This window comes from Cherax quadricarinatus, chromosome 51 (genome assembly GCF_038502225.1).
Source record: "Cherax quadricarinatus isolate ZL_2023a chromosome 51, ASM3850222v1, whole genome shotgun sequence".
In the NCBI taxonomy this organism is placed as follows: Eukaryota; Metazoa; Arthropoda; class Malacostraca; order Decapoda; family Parastacidae; genus Cherax; species Cherax quadricarinatus.
The window spans coordinates 21529363-21545091 of NC_091342.1; the positions used below are offsets into that span (position 1 = coordinate 21529363).

The 15729-nt window shown below is 41.0% G+C and overlaps 1 protein-coding gene across 4 annotated transcripts in view; it reads left to right on the forward strand.

Annotated features, from left to right (window-relative positions):
- Positions 1 to 15729, forward strand: part of LOC128694634 (rho guanine nucleotide exchange factor 11) — a 542499-nt gene that overhangs the window by 447983 nt on the left and 78787 nt on the right. For all 4 annotated transcript variants that reach the window (XM_070095945.1, XM_070095944.1, XM_070095946.1 and 1 more), the window contains one exon: positions 10118 to 10249. In XM_070095945.1, coding sequence (XP_069952046.1) covers positions 10118 to 10249 — 132 coding nt within the window. The remainder of the gene's footprint in view (positions 1 to 10117; positions 10250 to 15729) is intronic.

The window sequence follows — 15729 nt, forward strand, 5'->3', positions numbered from 1 at the left end:
GCAGTGTGCAGATTTGGGACCAGGCCCTCGAGTACTTTCCAGTTATATATTATCATGTATCTCTCTCCTCCGCTCCATTGAGTACATGTTCAAGACTTGAAGGCGTTCCCAGTAGTTTAGGTGCTTTACTGGCTCAATGTGAGCCGTAAACGATCTCTGTATTTGTCCCAGCTCTGATATTTCTCCTTTGAACGGGGCCGTCAGCACTGAGCAATATCCTAATTAAAGGAGCACTAGCGATTTAAGAGTGTCACCATCGGCATTATTTCCCTTGATCTGTCCGCTCAAAGAGGACGTAAGAATCAGGATAAGTCACAATATACAAGATAAACAAAGAAAGTTATAGTACATGAACCTGGTATATAAGTCTAGTCAGACTTGAAACAGGATGCTGCACTGCTGAAACGTTGTCTTAATTTGTTTCCATCTTTATCAGCTGCAATCCTGCCTCGATTTATGTAATTTCGGAATAGGTTAAATATATGTAGATTGGACTAAGTATCACATTGTCATATTGCTGACATGAAAAGAACCCTAACAACAGACCAGTTGGTTCTCTCCCTCCCCCATTCCCATTCCTTTTAACTTGTTCAGTTTCCCACCATGGCAGTGTCGCAAAGAAAACATTCACTATCACCTAGTCCCTCACCCGTCCTGTGATATACCTGTGACCGGTTTCGGAGTTTTCTACCCTCACAGACCGGCTTCGGTTTAGAATTTTCTGCTGATTGCCTGTTAACCATTTAACTATATTTTAAAGAACGTAATAAGGGAAATATTACGAAGGTTAGAACAGTGACAGGGTGGATAAGGAGAACATTTAAAAAAGGAAAGGCATTAGTTCAGGGGGGGGGGGGATTGTGCCAATGACTTAAAAACATTTGCTCCCTCTCGTTTAGAGAACTATATATTTACTCTAGTATTGACATTTTTATTATTTTAGGCTTCAATTTTTTTTCAAAATTATATAAGAAATACGTTACGTATCATTAAAAACGAATACAAACACTATATAAGGGAGGAAATTGACATAAATGGACAGAGAGTTGTGCCGACATATGTCCTCCATCCAGGTATTTAAAAGTCTTAACATGTTTTCCATTCCTGGCTGGGAATTTCTTATTCTCATCAACATTATGATGAAACGACGTTAAGTGAGGATTTACTGTACTTCTGACCCTAGTTCCCCTCAAGGAAGGTTCCTTGATGTTGATGAGGGGCTCTTGATTTAGGGAATTGGATCTGTGCTCCAGTTCCCCGAATTAAGCCTGAATGCCTTCCACATCCCCCCCAGGCGCTGTATAATCCTCCGGGTTTAGCGCTTCCCCCTTGATTATAATAATAATCTGACCCTAGTTCACCAAACTCTTCTCCCTTCCCTCACCCACTCCCCAACCACATCCTTCCCACCCTAACCACACTATCCCTTTCGTTGTTCACTGATGATGGCCTCATTCAGAGCAAGAGAGATATCAGAACTGCAATAGAGATATCATGTATGGCCTGCACAGAACCAGTAAAATTTACATTACTACTGGGAATGCCTCGAAGTTCTAAATATGTATTTGAAGGTAGTTAACTAAACCTCTCGACTACCTCTACCCCTCCTTCCCTTCACCACCACCACCACCATCCTCACCACATAGACCCATTCTGCCACGTTAAGACCAAAATTTACAATGCATAGCTTTATCTGAGTGAGCTGAACTAAAAACATAGATCTACATGAGCAACACTGGGATTAGTAATGTAGATCCATGTAAGAGACAGTGAAAGAGTTAAAATAAATGGGGGGGGGGGCTTGCCCTTGCTGAGGAAAACCACTAAAAATCTAATACTTTTGCTACTTTGAGGCTTATTTCAAGCTGCTCTTGGTTTGAAACTGACCAAAATGATGCATATTTCACTAGTATGTCTTCCATTGTATTAATTGATACCAAGAAACAGCCAATAAAATTCATAAAACTACCCAAGATAACATTTGAGAGTCATTATTTTATGCCGAACACAAGGCCAGAGGTTTGCTTTACCTATCATGCACTGAATGGAGCAAATTGTATACTATGCACACCACCACAGACCCATTCTCTCATGTCTAGGCTAATATTTTCCTCTTGTCGCATTTTTGAAGGCACTGTACTTATAACATAAATTTACGTGACGCTTGCGTGAAAATCATTGATCTATTTGGGAGACATTGAAAGGATTAAAATTATATCAGACTATAAATGGGTTAAGTGAAGGTAAATGGAGATGTTAGGTTTCAAAATTAATCTTCACAAAATGTTAAAAAGTTCCATTTTTACTTCTGTCCCTTTGAACGTATTAATTGTGGCATACCCAGAAAAAAATCCTATGTATGGCATGTATATAATATATATATATATATATATATATATATATATATATATATATATATATATATATATATATTGTGCCGAATATGTAACTGGTCAATTAGCAAGAACTCATTTAAAATTAAGTCCTTTCTAAAATTTTCTCTTATACGTTTAAAGATACATTTTTTTCATTAATGTTAATGTAAAATTTTTTAATTTTGCACCAAAAGAATCTTAGAAAACTTACCTAACCTTATTATAACAAGAACAATTTATTTTAGCCTAACCCTACTATATATATTTTAGATTTGTTTACAGTAAGTTAATACTAAACAGTGAAATAATTTTTTTCCGTTAGGTTCAGAATGGTTTTGGCGAAATTATTGCATACACAAATTTTCACTTGTCCTATATGGCAAGATGAGCGTTGCTGTTTAAGTCAAGATCGCAAGTTCTGCCAATTCGGCACGATATATATATATATATATATATATATATATATATATATATATATATATATATATATATATATATATATATATATATATACCAAAACTGTTGTCCAGAGGGCTGAGGAAGGGTTGTTGAGGTGGTTCGGACATGTAGAGAGAATGGAGCGAAACAGAATGACTTCAAGAGTGTATCAGTCTGTAGTGGAAGGATGGCGGGGTAGGGGTCGGCCTAGGAAAGGTTGGAGGGAAGGGGTAAAGGAGGTTTTGTGTGCGCGGGGCTTGGACTTCCAGCAGGCATGCGTGAGCGTGTTTGATAGGAGTGAATGGAGACAAATGGTTTTTAATACTTGACGTGCTGTTGGAGTGTGAGCAAAGTAACATTTATGAAGGGGTTCAGGGAAACCGGCAGGCCGGACTTGAGTCCTGGAGATGGGAAGTACAGTGCCTGCACTCTGAAGGAGGGGTGTAAATGTTGCAGTTTAAAAACTGTAGTGTAAAGCACCCTTCTGGCAAGACAGTGATGGAGTGAATGATGGTGAAAGTTTTTCTTTTTTGGGCCACCCTGCCTTGGTGGGAATCGGCCAGTGTGATAATAAAATATATATATAGTGGAACTTTGACTTACGAGTTTAATCCGTTCCAGGAGCTAGCTCATAACTCGATTTACTCGTATATCAAATTAATTTTCCTCATTTAAATTAATTGAAAAGCCATTAATTAATTCGTTCCTGCACTGGAGAGACGAGAAAAAATACTTGAATGTGACGCTATTATCAATTGTACCGCTTATTTATCTATCACAATTCATCTAGTATGACATAATAAACAATATAATTAGCACAGAAACATGATATATACTCTAGAATGAATAAAATAGACCATAGTGGTGGCAGAGGCAGCAGCGGAAGAAGCGTCAGCCATTTCTATCACTATTTGACTATAGTATCTTCCCATGTTCTTACTGTAAGAGAAAACGGAGTATTTTTGAGGCTAACTGCAGTAGATCACTAGGACCCATGGTTAGATAAAAGAAATTTCGCGAAGTGACTGTAAAAAATGCAAACAATTACGAGAGAACTGCCCCCACAGGGATGTAAACATGTTTACTGCTTACCTGCTGTGCCAACTAGCAGAAGCACTCTGAATTATTATTACGTAGGTATTATGCATTATTATTATTAATTTAGGGAACTGAAGCTCTATCGTTATAATAATATTATTATTATTAATTTAGGGAACTGAAGCTCTATCGTTATAATAATATTATTATTATTAATTTAGGGAACTGAAGCTCTATCGTTATAATAATATTATTATTATTAATTTAGGGAACTGAAGCTCTATCGTTATAATATTATTATTATTAATTTAGGGAACTGAAGCTCTATCGTTATTATAATAATACAGTAGACCGCCATTGAAGAATTGCTGCACAATTTTATGTAACAAGTTGTATAATTAATTTAACATGGTTCAGTTTGTGGGAAGGAAAAAAAAAAATCTTTTGCTCAAGCGGCCACCTTGTTGTAGAGCAGCCGGGGAGCCCCCCCTACCGCCCCGCCCCCGACACCACCCCCACCATCCCCTACCATCCCCTACCACCCCGCCCCCGACACCACCCCCACCATCCCCTACCACTCCCCGACACCACCCCACCATCCCCTACCACTCCCCGACACCACCCCACCATCCCCAACCACACCCCTACACCACCCCACCATCCCCTACCACTCCCCGACACCACACCCCACCATTCCCTGCCACTCCCCGACACCATCCCCACCATCCCCTACCACTCCCCGACACCACCCCACCATCCCCTACAACTCCTCGACACCACCCCACCATCCCCTACCACTCCCCGACACCACTCCCACCATCCCCTACCACTCCCCGACACCACCCCACCATCCCCTACCACTCCCCGACACCAACCCCACATCCCCTACCACTCCCCGACACCCCCACCATCCCCTACCATTCCCCGACACCACCCCCACCACTCTCCGACACCACCCCTACCACTCCCCGACACCACCCCACCATCCCCTACTACCACTCCCAACACCACCCCCCACCATCCCCTACTACCACTCCCAACACCACCCCCCACCATCCCCTACTACCACTCCCAACACCACCCACCACCATCCCCTACCACTCCCCGACACCATCCCTCACCATCCACTACCACTCCCCGACACCCCCCACCATCCCCTACCACTCCCCGACACCCCCACCATCCCCTACCACTCCCCGACACCCCGCACCATCCCTTACCACTCCCCAACACCCCCACCATCCCCTACCACTCCCAACACTACCCCACCATCCCCTACCACACCCCGACAAAACCCCGCCATCCCCTACCACCCCCCACACAACCCCACCATCCCCTACATCACCCCGACACAACCCCGCCATCCCCTACCACTCCCAACACTACCCCACTATCCCCTACCACTCCCTGACACATCCCCTACCACTCCCCGACACCACCCCTAACCATCCACTTCCACTCCCCGACACCCCCACCATCCCCTACCACTCCCCGACACCCCCCATCATCCCCTACCACTCCCCGACACCCCCCACCATCCCGTACCACTCCCCGACACCCCCCACCATCCCCTACCACTCCCAACACCACCCCCACCATCCCCTACCACTCCCCGACACTACCCCGACCATCCCCTTCCACTCCCTGACACCACCCCTAGAAGACAAAAAGAATGCAGATGTAATATATACAGACTTTGCAAAAGCCTTCGACAAGTGTGACCATGGCGTAATAGCGCACAAAATGCGTGCTAAAGGAATAACAGGAAAAGTCGGTCGATGGATCTATAATTTCCTCACTAACAGAACACAGAGAGTAGTCGTCAACAGAGTAAAGTCCGAGGCAGCTACGGTGAAAAGCTCTGTTCCACAAGGCACAGTACTCGCTCCCATCTTGTTCCTCATCCTCATATCCGACATAGACAAGGATGTCAGCCACAGCACCGTGTCTTCCTTTGCAGATGACACCCGAATCTGCATGACAGTGTCTTCCATTGCAGACACTGCAAGGCTCCAGGCGGACATCAACCAAATCTTTCAGTGGGCTGCAGAAAACAATATGAAGTTCAACGATGAGAAATTTCAATTACTCAGATATGGTAAACATGAGGAAATTAAATCTTCATCAGAGTACAAAACAAATTCTGGCCACAAAATAGAGCGAAACACCAACGTCAAAGACCTGGGAGTGATCATGTCGGAGGATCTCACCTTCAAGGACCATAACATTGTATCAATCGCATCTGCTAGAAAAATGACAGGATGGGTAATGAGAACCTTCAAAACTAGGGAGGCCAAGCCCATGATGACACTCTTCAGGTCACTTGTTCTATCTAGGCTGGAATATTGCTGCACACTAACAGCACCTTTCAAGGCAGGTGAAATTGCCGACCTAGAAAATGTACAGAGAACTTTCACGGCGCGCATAACGGAGATAAAACACCTCAATTACTGGGAGTGCTTGAGGTTCCTAAACCTGTATTCCCTGGAACGCAGGAGGGAGAGATACATGATTATATACACCTGGAAAATCCTAGAGGGACTAGTACCGAACTTACACACGAAAATCACTCACTACGAAAGCAAAAGACTTGGCAGACAAAGCAACGTCCCCCCAATGAAAAGCAGGGGTGTCACTAGCACGTTAAGAGACCATACAATAAGTGTCAGGGGCCCGAGACTGTTCAACCGCCTCCCAGCATACATAATGGGGATTACCAACAGACCCCTGGCAGTCTTCAAGCTGGCACTGGACAAGCACCTAAAGTCAGTTCCTGATCAGCCAGGCTGTGGCTCGTACGTTGGTTTGCGTGCAGCCAGCAGCAACAGCCTGGTTGATCAGGCTCTGATCCACCAGGAGGCCTGGTCACAGACCGGGCCGCGGGGGCGTTGACCCCCGGAACTCTCTCCAGGTAAACTCCAGGTAAAACCACTCTCCGACACCCCCCTCCTCCATCCCCTACCACTCCCCGACACCACCCCCACCATCCCCTACCATTCCCCGACACCACTCCCACCCCCACCATCCCCTACCATTCTCCGACACCCCCCTCCACCATCCCCTACCACTCCCCAACACCATCCCAACATTCCTAACTCATACATGTTCGGTCATTCTCTCCTTCAAGGCAGCTGTGTTTGTAAGTTGTGTTATATTTGAATTACTAGATCTTGTATCTGCCAAGCAGTCATGACACCCAGTAGCCATGACTCAAGAAATCGTAATGACACGATTGCAAACAAACCAAACCAACCATGGCCAGTATGGCCAGTAACCATACCAGTGTTGCTGACAGTGACACCCAGTAGCCATACCAGTGTTGCTGAAAGTGGCACCCAGTAGCCATACCAGTGTTGCTGAAAGTGGCACCCAGTAGCCATACCAGTGTTGCTGAAAGTGGCACCCAGTAGCCATACCAGTGTTGCTGAAAGTGGCACCCAGTAGCCATACCAGTGTTGCTGAAAGTGACACCCAGTAGCCATACCAGTGTTGCTGAAAGTGGCACCCAGTAGCCATACCAGTGTTGCTGAAAGTGGCACCCAGTAGCCATACCAGTGTTGCTGAAAGTGGCACGAAGAGGTATAAGCACTAAGTCTTGGAATTAATAAAGATATTAAACAAGAGATAACCTGTACCCGTAACTGAAGTGTTACTTTGTACACAGAAAAAAGGTTTACATGAGTTTGTGTGACTGACTTACTGAGTGACTTGACTGACTGAATGACTTGACTGACTGAGTGACCTGACTGAATGACTTACTGAGCGACTTGACTGACTTACTGAATGACTTGACTGACTGAATGACTTGACTGACTGAGTGACTTGACTGACTTACTGAGTGACTTGACTGACTTACTGAGTGACTTGACTGACTTACTGATTGACTAGACTGACTTACTGAGTGACTTGACTGACTTATTGAGTGACTAGACTGACTTACTGAGTGATCTGACTTACTGAATGACTTGACTTACTGACTTACTTGACTTACTGACTTACTTGACTGAATTACTGAGTGACTTGATTGACTTACTGAGTGACTTGACTAATAATATTAGTATTATTATTTCTGAGAAGAAAAATAGAATGATATCCATGGAATTAAAGCATGAAATCATAGATAAACAAGCGAGGTGTCCAGGTTTTGGGGTGAGAGGGAGGAGGGAGCTGGCTCCTAACTCGAAAATAACTCGGCAAAAAAATCGACCCAGGGATGGCTCCTATCTCAAAAAACTCATAAGTTGGGACACTCGTAAGTCAAGGTTCCACTGTATATGAAAGCGTGCATTTTTATGAATCCAATAGGATTGAATTGAATGGAATCTGATTAAAGCTTACGATTTTATGGTGTGTTGCAGTTAGTGAAAAAATTACCTCTCCTTGTCAGCAGCAGCAAAAATGCATCAGCGATATTTATGTTTTACAATTTTTCACGCCAGATTATGATTGTTTTTAATTTTTTTAATTGCTTTTACAGTTTTTAAATAGCTTTTAATGTTTAACACTATATACACTAGTCTTATGATATCAGATGTGTTTCAGGGTGTTTTAGCATTTCCATGGGGAAATGCTTAGCCCGACATAGCTCCACATAGAATACACGTATACAGTGTAAATTGATGCAAATAAGTGTTCTTATTCTATTTTTTACTGCTTTGGTCTCATTACACTATGTATAAGGAATGCTTAATGATATTATGTACATTGTTTCATTATGTAATAAATACTCCTCAAAACAAAAATAAGTCACTGTATGTACACAAATAAGTCACACTATGTACATGTATATGGTTATTGTAGTTAAATTACTAATGTTTTATATTTAAGCTCCAGAGAATATCCTGGGTTATACAAAAATTATCCATAACTCCTGTGGGCCTTCCAGAGGGTTGTAAAACACACATTTAAAAGAAAATCTTATGATATTACATTTGTTTGTGTGTAATACTCATCAAAACATGGAAATAAGTCACATTGCTTGGCTTTTGAGTTATCTTGGCTTAAATCTACATGTGATTTGTGGCTGAATTTCACTGCTAGTATCATGATATTGTAATAAATTCACAGTAAGTCATCTGCCTGCCAGTTCCACCCTGGTAAGGAAGCTGGTGGTGGAACAATAGATTTTGATTAAAGTTTTTACTTATGCTAGTTAGGTGTATTAGTATGTTGAATACATTGCCATCACCTGTTAACTATGATGCTCTGTGTGGACTTAATTAACTTGTCTCAGATTTTTTCCAAAGCCACGTAACATGTTCGTAACATGTTCATTTTTCCACTATAATCTACCTTGTCTATAATTATTATTGCATTTGTTTTGTCTGTTTTGTAAGGTGAAGTCTAGGATCTTTCCTTAATTCATGGTATAAGTTAATTAAGGAAAGATCCTAGACTTCACTTTATGAAACAGACAAAGCAAATACGATAGTAATTAAGGACAAGGTAGATTATAGTGAAAAAATGAACATGTTATTAGAAGACGGTGGCACTTACGTGCCCCTTAAGAGATTGTAGATGACTCAGAGTTGTGATGTCAAAAACATTGGCAGGTGGCAGATTTGAAGATATGACAAAATCATGCATGCTAGTGTATCACACACATTGACATCTTCGTACTAGTATGTTGGGCACAATTAAGAGGTTAAGTAAAAGTGTAAAGAAAATAAATGATTGCATTATTATTCATAACAGAAAAAAGTTAAAAATAATGCTAGACTAATGAATTTTTTTTATTTTATTATTATTAACACATCGGCTGTCTCCCACCAAGGCAGGGGGGCCCGAAAAAAGAAAAACTTTCATCATTCACTCCATCACTGTGTTGCCAGAGGTGTGCTCACACTACAGTTATATAAGTGCAACATTAACACCCCTCCTTCAGAGTGCAGGCACTGTACTTCCCATCTCCTGGATTCAAGTCCGGCCTGCCAGTTTCCCTGAATCCCTTCATAAATAATATAAAATAAAGTGTTAAATCCAATGGAAATTAATATGCATTACAAGATAAGATGTGCATATGCAAAATTCCTAGAGATCATTCCTTAGGGAATAAATTTGTAACAGGAGGCAACCCCCAATTACCAGGAGAAGGCTAACCATGTTATATTGAGCAAAAAGCTGCAAAATTTATAGGGTGTTATGTTGGTTGTGGCCCCACCAACAGTTGCTCATCTTTGTCTTGGTATTATTATTAATATTTTTACAGTACGTATTTTATTTCTATATACAGTACTGTAATCTGATAAAAAATATTTTTTTTATAGATGGTTCCGGCACATTCAAGAAGCCCAAGAAGCGTATACAGCCAGAGATGGACGTAACCGTCGATCACATCCCCAGACACCTGTACAAGACACGGATGATCAACCTCCATCCTCTGCTGATGCCCTCAGAGAGTATGTACACTTTGCTAACTTTTGATTTTATTTTATTTAAAGCTGCACTTAATTAAGCACTTAGGTCTTTGAAGATTTTGTCTTTGATTTTGTCTTTGAAGATTCTGTTCCACTTCCCAATGGAAGTGGAACAGAATTCTTCCTCCGTAAGCTATGCATATCGTAAGAGGCGACTAAATGCCGGGAACAATGGGCTAGTAACTCCTTCTCCTGTATAAACTACTAAAAATGAGGAAAAGAAAAACTATATAAAATTGGGAGGTTTGAATGTGTGTGGATGTAGTGCAGATGATAAGAAAGAGATAATTGCTAATGTTATGAATGAAAAGAAGTTGGATGTCCTAGCCTTAAGCAAAACAAAGGTGAAGGGGGTAGGGAAGTTTCAGTGGGGAGAAATAAATGGGATTAAGTCAGGAGTATCTGAGAGAGTTAGAGCTAAGGAAGGGGTAGCAATAATGTTGAAGGATCAGTTATGGAGAGAGAAGAGGGAATATAAATGTATAAATTCAAGGATTATGTGGATTAAAATAAGGGTCGGATGTGAAAAGTGGGTCATAATAAGTGTGTATGCACCTAGAGAAGATGTTAAGCGAGTGTGCAGGAACTTTTGAGCCAAGAGTAATTGTGGTAGGGGACCTAAATGGTAAAGTAGGAGAAGCAATTAGAAAGGGTGTGGTAGGTAAGTTTGGGGTGATAGGTGTAAATGATAATGGGGAGCATTTGATTGAACTTTGTATAGAAAGGGGTTTGGTTACAGGTAACACATATTTTAAGAAAAAAGAGGATAAATAAGTATACAAGGTATGATGTAGGGCGAAATGACATTAGTTTGTTGGTACTGGTAGGTATTGGTACATAAAAAACAGTTGGAAAGACTTCTGGATGTACATATTTGTAGAGGGGCCACAGATATATCAGATCACTTTTTAGTTGTAGCTATAGTGAGAGTAAAAGGTAGATGGGATACAAGGAGAATGGAAACAGCAAATAAGAGAGAAGTGAAGATTTATAAACTAAAGAAGGAGGAAGTTGGGGTAAGATATAAACAACTGTTGGAGGACAGATGGGCTAGTGAGAGTATAGGCAATGGGAAGGAAGATGTATGGGGTAAGTTTAAGAATGGTGTTAGAGTATTCAGCAGAAGTTTGTGGTTACAGGAAAGTGGGTGAGGGAGGGAAGAAGAGCGATTGATGGAATGATATAGAGAGAGTAGTAAGAGAGAAAAAGTTAACATATGAGAGGTTTTTACTTAGTAGAAGTGATGCAAGGAGGGAGGAGCATATGGAAAGAAAAAGAGAGGTTAAGAGAGTGGTAAAGCATTGTAAAAAGAGAATAAATGAGAGGGTGGTTGAGAAATTATCAACAAATTTTGTTGAAAATGAGAAAAAGTTTTGGAGTGAGACTAATAAGCCTAGGGAAGGAGTTATTAAATGGAGAGTTAGAGGCATTGGGACGATGGAGAGGAATTATTAAACATTGATGAAGATAAGGAAGCTGTGATTTCGTGTACAGGGCAAGGAGGAATAACATCTTATAGCAGTGAGGAAGAACCAGTTGTGAGTGTGGGGGAAGTGCATGGGGCACTGAGTAGAATGAAAGGGGGTAAAGCAGTTGGGGTTGATGGGATAAAGATAGAAATGTTAAAAAGCAGGTGGGGATATAGTTTTGGAGTGGTTAGTGTTTTTATTAGTAAATGTATGAAAGAGGGTAATGTACCTAGGGATTAGCAGAGAGCATGCATAGCTCCTTTGAATGAAGACAAAGGGGACAAAAGAGAGTGTAAAAATTATAGGGGAATAAGTCTGTTGAGTATACATGGTAAAGTGTATGATAGAGTTATTGAAAGAATTAAGAGTAAGATGGAGAACAGGATAGAACGTGAACAAGGAGGCTTTAGGAAGGGTAGGGGGTGTGTAGACCAAGTGTTTGCAGTGAAACATATAGGTGAACAGTATTTAGATAACGGTTAAGAGGTATTTGTGGCATTTATGGATATGGAAAAGCATATGACAGGGTGGATAGAGGGGCAGTGTGGCAGATGTTGCAGGTATATGGTATAAGAGGTAGGTTACTGAAAGCAGTGAATAGTTTTTACGAGGATAGTGAGGCTCAGGTTACAGTATGTAGGAAAGAGGGAGATTATTTCCCAGTAAATGTAGGTCTTAGACAAGGATGTGTGATGTCACTGTGGTTGTTCAATATATTTATAGTTGGGGTTGTAAGAGAAGTGAATGCAGGGGTCTTGGCAAGAGGTGTGGAGTTAAAAGGTAAAGAATCAAACACAAAGTGAGAGTTGTCACAGTTGCTTTTTGCTAATGACACTGTGCTTTTGGGAGATTCTGAAGAGAAGTTGCAGAGGTTGGTGGATGAATTTGGTAGGGTATGTAAAAGAAGAAAACTAAAAGTGAATATAGGAAAGAGTAAGGCTATGAGGATAAAAAGATTAGGTGATGAAAGATTGGATATCAGATTGGAGGGAGAGAGTATGGAGGAGGTGAAGGAATTCAGATATTTGGGAGTGGACATGTCAGCAGATGGGTCTATGAAAGATGAGGTAAATCATAGAATTGATGAGGGGAAAAGGGTGAGTGGTGCACTGTGGCATCTGTGGAGACAAAGAACTTTGTCCTTGGAAGCAAAGAGGGGAAGATATGAGAGTATAGTTATACCAATGCTCTTATATGGATGTGAAGCATGGGTGATGAATGTTACAGCAAGGAGAAAGTTGGAGGCAGTGGAGATGTCATGTCTGAGGGCAATGTGTGGTGTGAATATAATGCAGAGAATTCGTAGTTTGGAAGTTAGGAGCAAGTGCGGGATTGCCAAAACTGTTGTTCAGAGGGCTGAGGAAGGGTTGTTGAGGTGGTTCGGACATGTAGAGAGAATGGATCGAAACAGAACGACTTCGAGAGCGTATATTTGTGTAGTGGAGAGAAGGTGGGGTAGGGGTCGGCCTAGGAAAGGTTGGAGGGAGGGGGTAAAGGAGGTTTTGTGTGGAGGGGCTTGGACTTCCAGCAAGCATGCGTGAGTGTGTTTGATAGGAGTGAATGGAGACAAATGGTTTTTAATACTTGACATGCTGTTGGAGTGTGAGCAAAGTAACATTTATGGAGGGATTCAGGGAAACTGGCAGGCTGGACTTGAGATTTGGAGAAGGGAAGTACAGTGTCTGCACTCTGAAGGAGGGGTGTTTATGTTGCAATTTTATAACTGTAGTGTAAAGCACCCCTCTGGCCAGACAGTGATGGAGTGAATGATGAAAGTTTTTCTTTTTCGGGCCACCCTGCCTTGGTGGGAATTGGCCAATGTATTAGTAAAAAAAATAATAATAAACTCTCTCTCTTATTTGCAAACCATATAATGCCTTGTGCAGGACTTTCTTTCAGAGAATACCAAGAGAAACCATTCTAATAATATTCTAATAAATATTGGAATCTCGTAACAGTTTAATGCAATGAAACATTTATTACATGTATATATATATCAATGTGATTTTAACTTAAATGTGGCAAAGTAATATCTTAACACTTTTAAAGCCTAGATTTCATAGACATGTAAGTAGCTTTCACTGTATATCTGCAATAGTTTTTGTATAACAATATGATTTGCTAACATTTCTTTAAGAAAATATTCTGCTGATTTATTAGCTATAGAATAATTTAGCTGAATTCCAGAATTGCTTTATCAAAATAAGTGAAAAATGCAGGACAAAAGTTGTATCTCATTGCCAGTGTAACACCCTGTTGGCAGGAGGCTACTAGATTTTTTTTAGTTATAAATATTTGATAGGCCACAGTGTATGCCTATGGCCTATCAGATATTTATAACTGCAGGTATTATTATTATTATTATTATTATTATTATTATTATTATTATTATTATTATTATTACTGTTATTACTATTATTATCACTATTATTATCACTATTATTATCACTATTATTATTACTACTATTACTACTATTGTTACTACTACTATTATTACTACTATTATTACTACTATTATTACTATTATTACTACTATTATTACTATCAGTATTACTATTACTATTATTATTACTATTATTACTACTACTACTACTACATCATCATCATCATCATCATCATCATCATCATCATCATCATCATCATCATCATCATCATCATCATCATCATCATCATCATCATCATCATCATCATCATCATCATCATCATCATCATCATCATCATCATCATCATCATCATCATCATCATCATCATCATCATCATCATCATCATCATCATCATCATCATCATCATCATCATCATCATCATCATCATCATCATCATCATCATCATCATCATCATCATCATCATCATCATCATCATCATCATCATCATCATCATCATCATCATCATCATCATCATCATCATCATCATCATCCATGAAAGCACCAAGCTGTAAGGGTCAATAGAATCTGGCAGAATGGGAGGTATTAAAGTTCAAGGAAGGAGAGCCTCAGGTTTAGTTCCTTAGATCAATTATTATTATTATAATCAAAAAGAAGCGCTAAGCCACAAGGACTATACAGCGCTGCAGGGCAGGAAGGAAGCGAGGGCATCAGGTGGCAAAAGGGAGATGGATGAGTAATAGGTTACGGATGACAGCAGGGTAGTGGATGGTGAAAGGGTAAGGGGCAGCAAGAGACTGAACTAGAAAGGGTTGAGGGGAGTGCGAAAAGTATCATCAGAGTTTGTGGAGTAAATCAGTCGTTGTCAAGAAGTCAATGAGAGAGTCAGGATTAAAGGAGGGTCCATCAGCAAGAAGGGAAGGTAAAGAGAGAGTAGTAGAACGAAGACGACGTTGGAGGTAAATTCTGCGTGCTCGTTGATAGAGAGGGCAGTCTAACAGAATGTGGCTAATCGATACTGGAACTTGACACTGCTCACAGAGAGGAACAGGGTGCCTCTCCATGAGATACCCATGAGTAAGACGAGTGTGGCCAATGCGAAGGCGGGAGAGAGTGGTCTTCCAACCTCGGCACTGATGACAAGAAGACGGCCAGTAACCTATGCTCGGTTTAATAGAATGAAGTTTGTTACCGAGCAGAGTTGACCAACGTTGCTGCCAACGGGTGCGAAGGTGGGTAGCTGTTGCAGCAAAATAGTCCAGAAATGGAACACCTCGATAGGAAATTGGTAGGTCATGTACTGCTGACCGCGCAGCAGTGTCTGCCTGTTCATTGCCCTGTACGTCCACATGACCAGGGACCCAACAAAAAACAATATCTTTATGTTTGGTAGAGATACGGCGTAGCCAAAGTTGGATACGGAGAACTAGGGGATGAGATGTATCAAATTTTCGTATAGCCTGTAGAGCACTAAGGGAGTCTGAGACTACTACAAATGATGACACAGGCATAGATGCGATACGAATAAGTGCTACAAGAATGGCATACAGTTCAGCAGTAAAAATGCTAGCTGAAGATAGTAAATGCCCCCGCACGACGCTGTCCGGAAACA